The 10,475-nt window shown below is 36.9% G+C and overlaps 1 protein-coding gene across 5 annotated transcripts in view; it reads left to right on the top strand.

Moving 5' to 3' along the window:
- Positions 1 to 10,475, top strand: part of Scaper (S-phase cyclin A associated protein in the ER) — a 349,156-nt gene that overhangs the window by 34,353 nt on the left and 304,328 nt on the right. For all 5 annotated transcript variants that reach the window (XM_026779044.1, XM_026779043.1, XM_026779042.1 and 2 more), the window contains one exon: positions 830 to 930. In XM_026779044.1, coding sequence (XP_026634845.1) covers positions 839 to 930 — 92 coding nt within the window. In that variant the 5' untranslated portion in view covers positions 830 to 838. The remainder of the gene's footprint in view (positions 1 to 829; positions 931 to 10,475) is intronic.

Raw genomic sequence — 10,475 nt, 5'->3', positions numbered from 1 at the left:
CAGCCTGGTCTACAAGAGCTAGTTCCAGGACAGGGTCCAAAACCACACAGAAACCCTGTCTCGAAAAAGCAAAAAAAAAAAAAAAAAAAAAAAAAGAATTAAAATACTGCCTGGTGAGTCACCTTAGAAGGTATTGGTGCTCTGCTGCCCAAGCCTGGCAATCTGAGTTCGATTTCTGGAACTCATGTAAAGATGGAAGGACAGAAGGAGAGTTCCTCAACTTAATCATGGGTATGTGTGAGAAATCCAAGCACAGATTGTATTTAATGGTTTATAGCTGAAGGCTTTCCCCTCTAAGGAATCAGAAGTTATGGCTCTTCTTGTCACGTGTCCTAAGTATTATACTGAGGTACTGCTTACCCTGAAGGAAGGCTGGAGTAGAGTTTGGGAGGGTAAATGGAGGAACCTTTAGTTAGTGTTGTATTCTTTGTCATGTGTGGTGTTTACAAGGTCTTTGCAGTGTGTTTAGTGTTGTTCATGTGATTTTTTTCCTTTTAACAATTTACATGCATTATTTGTGCACTTTTCTGAATAGGAATGGCACAATAAAAGTATTAAAATTATTGCTAGTTAATAAGGCCTCAAAAAGATTTATTGGTGCCATTTCTTGGAATTTAGCTCTAGACTTTAAAGTACATTACCTTACTAACAGAATGAAAAATAAGCAACAATTCAAAAAGAACAAAAAAGTAGATTGTATGTCTTTTTTAATGAATGTAAATATAAAAATTATTAGCCTGAAAAAATTATTAGCCTGAAAACCATTCACTTTAATAAGTTTTCCTAAACTTTTCTCCTACCACAGCTAATGTTTTGTTGTTTAAATTAGGAGGTGCTAATGATGCTGGATTACTATGTGAGAGATTTCAAAGCATTGATTGACTGGATTCAACTTCAGGAAAAGTTAGAGAAGACAGATGCTCAAAGCAGGTAATAAACTCTGGTATTTATGTTTGTAGCAACCCCAGTTACTACATTGAAGCAAGCATTGAAATAGACAGTAGACTTAACACCAGATTGATCCAAAATCTGTACCAATCTAATAGTTGACTAGTACTTTATTCTTTTGGTTATGCAACAAATATTCGTTATTAATGCACTTGACAGTGCTAGTCATAATATGTAGTACAGAAATTAAATTGCTACACATGACACATAGATTTTTTTGAAAATTTATGTATAATGTTATAATGGTATAACAAAAAGAAACTTAATGCTATATATGTATGGTAAGTTTTTTTGGAGGGTGGATCATTGGCATTTAAGACAAAGATAACAAATCAAACTGTTTTAAGTGTAGGGAATACATGAAGTAAAACAGGCTCTGGAAAATGTATAGTGTATTTTCTCATTGTGGTAGGCAGTGAGGAAATTGATTGTTTTTCTGTTTCTCTCTCTATATATACTTGCTACTGAAAGATTTCATTTTGTTATAATTTTTGAAATCTAGAAAGCCCAATTATATACACTATTATACTTTAGCTGTTCAATATTCTCTTTACATCATTTCAAGTTATTGTATTTCATCTTATAGACTAAAGGAACTTAAAGCACACAGAATACTCAAGACTCATTGATTCTTTGATTTAAATGAAAAAGTCATGTTCATTCATGAGAAGTCATTCATGTACATTTCAACTATGTAAATTCCTTAAAAATTACTGGTGACAGGGCAGGAAATGTAAGGAGAGAAATACATCGCAAAACTTACTATCATAGATAGATTATTCAAAATTATTGTAATACTGTTTATCCTAGTGTTTAATAGTTTCCTTAGGCAGCTGCCTTAAATTACCAGTAGAGCAAGACAGAATACAAGTTATGCTGAGGTCCAAGATTTAGTGTGTGTGTTGTTTTCATGCAAGTATTTATGCATGTACGCATATGTGTGCACACGTGGAAGCTAGAGGTTGGTGTTGGGTACCTTTCTCTATCACTTTCTACCATATTTTTTGAGAAAGTTCTCTCCTCAAACCTGGAGCTTATCAGGTTTAGCTAGAGTGTCTGGCCAGTAAACACTAGAGATCTGCTTATCTCTGTTCCTCTTGGTCTGATATTATAGATGCATGCCACTATAACTAGCTCTTTTCCTAGAGATTGGGGATCCTGAGTCAGGTTTTCATTCTTGCATGTAGACACTTTACCCACTAGCCATTTCCTCAGCTCTTAGGGCATCTCTCTTTATATTAACTAGCTACCAACACATCTTCTCGTTGCTTCCTGAAGCAGCTCCAAAATAAGGAAAACAGCCTTAATTTCCTGTTGATGGCATCAGTCTTTGAGTAGTATTCAAGTCATGCTTGACTTGGGGGCTTAAAGGTTAGGATTAAAGATGCATATATTAAAAAATACCCTGACAAGACTTTATATAGATAGATTTTAAATACCTTGAAATAGAATTAGAAACTACTGAAGAAAGTATTGACTCCCTTGATTTAGCAGGAAGAAAATAAGCCTATGTATAAATATAAAATGTAAGGAATACTTACAAGGCAGCAAGAATGCATTGTAGTAGCAGCAGCAATAAACTTTCTTAAATCATTTGGAAAATGACACAATTTCCAATGGAAACAGTGAGCCAAAGTTACCAATATGTAAACTCCTAAAGAAAAAAAATCAAAATGGAAAAAAATATAAAAATAGTAATTGATAATATGTTATTCTTACTAGTTATAGTAATAAGCACACACAATTCAAAAAGAAAACAAAGACAGTGTTGTACTATTTTGCAATAACTTTTTCTTTGTTTTTTGAGACAGGGTTTCTCTTTGTAATAGCTCTAGCTGTCTTGGAACTAGCCCTATAGATCAGTCTGGCTTCAGACTCACACCTGCCTCTGTCTCCTAAGTGCTGGGATTAAAGGTGTGTGCCACCTTTAATTTAATAAAAATTTATTTTTTTAAAAAGATACCAGGTGTTGGCAAGGTTGAATGGAAATGAATGTCCTTCATCTGTAGGGCTATAATAGTCTTTTAGAAAGATGATTTAGTAACAACTTATCCAATCTGCAGGCTTTTGAATAATATTTTATTTAAATTTTCTATCAGTAATCAGTTTTGTGCTTTGGTTTTGGTTGTTTTTTCTTTCTGAGTGAGTGGGTAAAAAATCTAAGGAAAGTAAGCTATAGAGTGACTGACTGGACTGATAGGCTTTGAATAGGAACATAGGATGGTGCTTAGAAAAACATTTCAGGGCCCTGCCAGAGAGTAGAAGCGTGAGTGGCAACAGCAGCTTCCAGAATCTACAATAAAAAGTTCCTCTGGAAAAGAGCGCCATTGTCCCAGCAAGCCTCCATTATCATTCTCTGTATGTGATATCCGGTCTCATCAATGACCTAAGGTGCCTCAGAAATGCCTGCACTTAGAGGAATGATCACTTGAGCCTTAGCCACCACCTCTCTGCATCTAGAAGAGTGTTCTCCAGAGGCTCTGCTCACCTAGCCCCCAGCTATACCAGTTGAAGAAAGAGGGACCCCCTGAAGCACAGGCTCTGTACTGATTGGAGGAAGAGATGAGTAGGCAACAGGGTAAGACTACACTCAGCAACATAAAAAGTAATAAGGCACCATCAGAAACTAATGGCTCTACATCAGCAAGACCTGAGCATCCCAATAAAGAAGAAGCAGAAGAAAATGACCTTAAATATAACTTTATGTAGATGATTGAAGCCCTTAAAGAAGAAATGAATAACTCTCTTAAAGAAATGGAGAAAGAGACAAAGAAAACATTGAAAGAAATCAACAATTCACTTAAAGAAAGTCAAGAAAAAGCAATCAAACAAGTGAAGGCAAAGGTTCAAGACTTAAAAACTGAAATAGAGGTATTAAAGAAAACACAAACTGCGGGAATTCTGGAAATGGAAAATCTGGGTAAACAAACAGAACCTATATATGCAAGCATAACCAACAGAAAACAAGAGGTGGAAGAGAGAATATCAGTCATGGGAGACACAATAGAGGCAATAGATTAATCAGTTAAAGAAAATGCTAAGTCAAACAAATTCTTAATACAAAATATCCAGAAAATCTGGGATACCATGAAAAAATGAACCTAAGAATAAAATAGGGATAGAAGAAGGAGGAGAGCTCCAGCTCAAAGGCACAGAACATATATTCAATAGAATCACAGAAAGAAACTTCCCCAGCCTAAAGAAGGCTTGGCTCTGAAACTACAGGAAGCTTACAGAGTACGAAATAGACTGAATCAAAAAAAGTCCTGTCCCCTTGCCACTTATTAATCAAAATACTAAACATACAAAATAAAGAAAGAGTATTAAGAACTGCAAAAGAAAAAGACCAAGTTACAAGTAAAGGCAGACCTATTAGAATTAACCCAAATTCTCAATGGAAAAAAGAAAGCCAGAAGGTCCTAGATACACAGGCATTATGCAGAAACTAAGAGATCATGGATGCCAGCCCAAACTGCTGTACCCAGCAAGTTTTCAATCACCATAGACAGATAAAACAAGATATTCCATGACAAAACAAGATTTAAATAATGCCTATTAACTAATCCAGCCCTATAGAAAGTATTAGAAGGAAATCTCCAACCCAAGAAAGTTAGTTACACCCACAAAAATACAGGCAAAAGATAATTCCAAAACAGCAAATCCCAAAGAAGGGAAATGTACATACAATACCACTGCCACCAACAACAAAACAAAATAACAGGAACAGTCACTGGTCACTAATATTCTTTAATGTCAATGGACTCAATTCATCTATAAAAGGACTCAGAGCCGGGCTGTGGTGGCGCACGCCTTTAATCCCAGCACTCGGGAGGCAGAGGCAGGCGGATCTCTGTGAGTTCGAGACCAGCCTGGTCTACAGAGCTAGTTCCAGGACAGGCTCCAAAACCACAGAGAAACCCTGTCTCGAAAAACCAAAAAAAAAAAAAAAAAAAAAAAGGACTCAGGCTAACAGAATAGATACAAAAACAGAATCCTTCTACTACATAGAAGAAAGACAGCTCACCTCCAAAGACAGACATTACCTTAGGGTAAAGGGTTGGGAAAAGATTTTCTGATCAAATGAACATAAGAAACAAGCTGGTATAGCTATCTTAATATTTAACAAAATAAACTTCAAATTAAAAGTCATCAAAAGAGATGAAGGAGGACATTTCATATTCATCATAGGAAAAATCCATCAAGATGTAGCAGTCTCAATTTTGAACATCTATGCCCCAAATACAAGGACACCCACATTTGTAAAAGAAACATTACTAAAGCTTAAATTACACATCAAGCCCCACACACTAATAGAGGGAGAATTCAGCACCCCACTTTCACCACTGGACAGGTTTGTCAGACAGAAACTTAAAAGAGAAATAAAGAACCAGCAGATTTTATGACTCAAATGGACTTAATGGACATCTGTAGAACATTCCATCCAAACACAAAAGAATATGCCTTCTTCTCAGCACCTCATGGAACCATCTCTAAAACTGACCACATATTATATAACAAAACAAACCTTAACAGATACAGAAAAATTTGGAATAGTCCCCTGCTTATTATCAGATCACTGTGGCTTAAAGTTAGAATTCAACAATACTGATTACAGAAAACCCACAAACTCATGGAAGTTGAACAATTCTCAACTGACATACTACTGGGTCAAGGAAGAAATAAAAAAAGAAATTAAAGACTTCTTAAAATTCAATGAAAATGACAGCACGGCATATCCAGACTTATGGAACACAACGAAAGTAGTGCTAAGAGGAAAGTTCATAGCACATATAAAGAAGCTGGAGCAATCTAACACTCATGAATTAACAGAACATTGAAAAGCCCTAGAACAAAAAGAAGCAAACTCATCCAGGAGAAGTAGATGCCAGGAAATAATCAAATTGAGAGCTGAAATCAATAAAACAGAAACAAAGAAAACAATACAAAGAATCAGTGAGACAAGAGTTGGTTGTTCAAAAAAAAAATCAACAAGATAAAACTTTTATCCAAACTAACCAAAAGGCAGAGAGAGAATATCTGAATTAACAAAATCAGAAATGAAAAGGGGAACAGAATAACAGACATGGAAGAAATCCAGAGACTCATCAGGTCATACTTCAAAAATCTGTATTCCACTAAATTGGAAAATTTAAAGGAACTCTACAGTTTCCTGGATAAATACCCTATACCAAAATTAATTCAAGACCAGATAAATTAAATAGACCTACAGTCCCTAAGGAAATAGAAACAGTTATCAAAAGTTGCCCAACCTAAAAAAAAAAAAAAACAAAACCCAGGGCCAGATGGTTTCAGCCCAGAATTCTAGCAGAATTTCAGAGAAACACTAATACCAATACTACTCAAATTGTTCCACACAATAGAAACAGAAGGAACATTACTGAGCTCTTTTTATGAGGGTACAGTCACCCTGAAACACAAATGACATAAAGATGCAGCAAAGAGAATTACAGACCAATCTCCCTCATGAAAATTGATGCGAAAATACTCTATAAAATACTGGCAAAACAAATTCAGGAACACATTCGAAAAATTATCCACCGTTATCAAGTAGGCTTCATCACAGAGATGCATTCCTGGGATGGCTCAACATGAAAATTTGTCAATGTAGTCCACTATATAAACAAGCTAAAAGAAGAAAAAAAAAACCCACATGATCATCTCATTTGATTCCGGAAAAAAAAAAAAAAACTTTGACGAAATCCAACACCTCTTCATGATGAAGGTCTTGGAGAGATCAGGGATACAAGCAATGTTCCTAAACATAATATCGGCAATATTACAGCAAGCTGACAGCCAATATCAAACTAAATGGAGAGAAACTCAAAACAAACCCACTAAAATCAGGCACAAGACATGGCTGTCCACTTTCTCCATATTATTCAATATAGTACTCGAAGTCCTAGCTAGAGCAATAAGACAACAAAAGGAGATCAAGGGGATACGAATTGGAAGGGAAGTTATCTGTTGCCTGTGTTTTTGTGGGTACAATTAACTTCCTTGGGATGGGATTTTCTTTCTAGTACTTTCTTTAGGGCTGGATTTATGGGTAGGTATTTTTAAATCTAGTTTTGTCATAGAATATCTTGTTTTCTCCAAGATCATGATGGGTACACCCACTGAAACAGTTTACCTGAGCTAATGGTAGCTCACCAACTCCAGATGGACAGGGAAGAAAACAGCATACGTCCAAACCGGTCCCTCTGAATGTGGGTGACAGTTGTATGACCGGGGCAGACTATGGGGCCACTGGAAACAGCACTAGAATTTATTCCCTACTGCTTGTACTGGCCTTTTTGGAACCTATTCTCTTTGGATGGATACCTTGCTCAGGCTGCATATAGTAGGGAGGGCCTTGGACCTTCCCCAAAGCAATGTGCCTTACCCTCTCTGAGGAGTGGATGGGGAGGTAGGTGGAAGGAATGGGAGGAAGGGTTGGAGTGGGAACTTGGATTGATATATAAAATGAGAAAAGATAGTTTGCTTTCTTTTGTGAAAAACAATTTAAAAAAGGGAAAAAATAAATTGGAAGGGAAGAAGTCAAACTTTTGCTACTTGCGGATGATATGGTAGTATACATGTCCCCCGAAAAATTCTACCAAGGTACTCCTACAGCTGATAAACACTGTCAGTAATGTGGCTGGATACGAAATCAACTGAAAAAAAAAATCAGTAGCCTTCTATATACAGATGATAAATGGGCTGAGAAAGAAATCAGAGAAACATCACCCTTCACAAAGCCACAAACAACATAAAATATCTTGGGGTAATTCTAACCAAACATGTGAAATACCTGTTTGATGAGAACTTTATGTCTTTGAAGAAGGAATTGAAGTAGATATCAGAAAATGGAAAGATCTCCCTTGCTCTTGGATAGGTAGGATTAACATAGTACCTAAATAGCAATTTTACCAAAAGTAATTTACGGATTCAATACAATCCTCATCAAAATCCGAACACAATTCTTCACAGACCTTGAAAGAACAGTACTCAACTTCATATGGAAAAGCAAAAAACCCAGGATAACCAAAACAGTCCTGTACAATAAATGAACTTCCAGACGCATCACCATTTCTGACTTCAAGCTCTGTTAATAAAACTACAGTAATGAAAATAGCTTGGTAATAGAATAAAAATAGACATGTGGACCAGTGGTATCGAATAGAAGACCCTGATATTAAGCTGCATACCTATGAACACCTGATTTTTGGCAAAGAAGCTAAATTATGCATTGAAAAAAGAAATCATCTTCAACAATTAGTGCTGGCATAACTGGAGTTCAACATGTAAAAGAATACAAATAGATCCCTATCTATTGTCATGCACAAAATTCAAGTCCAAATGGATCAAAGACCTCAACATAAACCCACCACATTGAACCTCATAGAAGAGAAAATAGAAAGTACTCTTGAACACTTTGGCACAGGAGACCATTTCCTAAATATAGCACCAGTAGCATAGACACTGGAGCAACAATTAATAAGTGGGACCTCTTGAAACTCAAAAGCTTCTTAAGGCAAAGGACACAGTAAACAAGACAAAACAGCAGCCTTCAGAATAGAAAAAGATCTTCACCAACCCTACATCTGACAGAAGGCTGATCTCCAAAATATAGAAAGAACTCAAGAAACTAAACATCAAAATGAGAAATAATTCAATCAAAAATGGGGTATTGATCTAAACAGAGAATTCTCAACAGAAGAAACTCAAATGACTGAAAGACATTTAAGGAATTGCTCAACATCCTTATCCATCAGGGAAATGCAAATCAAATCAACACTGAGATACCATCTTACACCTGTCAGAATGGCTTGGATCAAAAACACTGTTGTCAGCTTAGGCTGGAGAGGATGTAGAGAAAGGGGAACACTTCCCCATTGCTGTGGGGAGGGCAAACTTGTGCAGCTGTTTTGGAAATCAGTATCAAGGTTTCTCAGAGAATTGGGAATCAGTCTACCTCAGGATCTAGCAATACTACTTTTAGGCTTATACCCAAAAGAGGCACACTTTTACCACAAGAACATTTGCTCAACTATGTTCATAATATTATTATTCATAATAACTAGAACCTGAAAGAACCTAGATGTCCCTCAACTGAAGAATAGATAAAGAAAATGTGATACATTTACACAATGGAGTACTACACAGTGGTAAAAAAAAAACAATGATATCTTGAAATAAATGGATGGAAATGGAAAAAAAGCCCTAAGTGAGGTAACCCAGTCCCAGAAAGACAAATATGATTTGTATCCACTCATAATTGGGTATTAGGAATAAAGCAAAGGATAATTAGCCTACAGTCTACAATCTTAGAGAAGCTAAGTAACAAAGAGGACCCTAAGAGAGAGATATACATGGATTCACCTAGGAATGGGAAATAGATATGATCTCCTGAAACCCTCATCCATCTGATGGAAGCAGATGCAGAGGTCCATGGCTAACCACCGGACAGAACTCCAGTGGAAGAGAGAGAGAGAGGAGCAATAAATGAGCGAAGGGGTCAATACCATGATGGGAAAACCCACAGAAAAGCTGACCTGAACTTGTGGGAGCTCACAGACACCAGACTGACAATTGGGGAACCTGCACAGGACCGATCTATACCCCCTGAATGCAGGTGACAGTGGGTGGCTTGGGCAGTTAGTGGGGCCACTGGCAGTGAGACCAGGAACTATCCCTAATGAATGAATGATCTGGCTTTTTGGAGCCCATTTCCTATGAAGAGATACCTTGCTTATCCTAAACACGGGGTTGTGGGAGGCTTGATTCTACCTCAATATGGTGATGTGACAGAATTTATTGACCCCCCCCATGGGAGGACTTACCCTCTGAAGAGCCCATAGGTGTGGGGTGAGGGGAAGATGGGGGGAGCATGAAGAGAGGGGAGGGATGGGGAACTGGGATTATGTATGCACAAAAATAAAGTAAAAATACTTAAAAGAAAAACATTTCAGTGGGCTATGAATCCTGTCAATTATTTGTGAACAGAGAATAAAGACAACAGAAGGTCATTTACACCACTTAGCTCTCTCAAAAAAGAGCAGGAGTGTCTTCGTGTTTCTACTCTGTGGTTGAAAATATAATATTCTATGGTAGAAAAAAATAATCTGAGTTAGTACTATTGCTTTAATTTTTTTCTCAGTATGTGGAGATGCTTGTAATTCTTAAGTTTATCTCAGTTGCATATGGTGGTGCACATTTTTAATTTTATTACTCAAGGACTAGAGGCAGGAGTATCTCTGAGTTCTAGGCCAGCCTGGCCTACATAGCAAGTTCCTGGCCAGCTAGAGCTGCCTAATGTACAAGCAAACAAGCAGTGCATCTCTGTATTTTATAACCCATGACCCTTTTGAAAGAAGTAGTGCTTCCTGTTGTTTGACTGTTTAGAAAATCCTGTATTGTGAACCATCAGGAATTGCTCACTTGTTAGTATAGAACCGTTCTGGTAATCAGGGTTGCAGGGTTTGACCATGTTTTTGCTCATTAACAGCCAAAAGGAAAAATTTGTT

The sequence above is a fragment of the Microtus ochrogaster genome, chromosome 5, assembly GCF_000317375.1.
Source record: "Microtus ochrogaster isolate Prairie Vole_2 chromosome 5, MicOch1.0, whole genome shotgun sequence".
NCBI classification, from domain to species: Eukaryota; Metazoa; Chordata; class Mammalia; order Rodentia; family Cricetidae; genus Microtus; species Microtus ochrogaster.
This window is presented reverse-complemented; position numbering and strand designations above follow the sequence as displayed.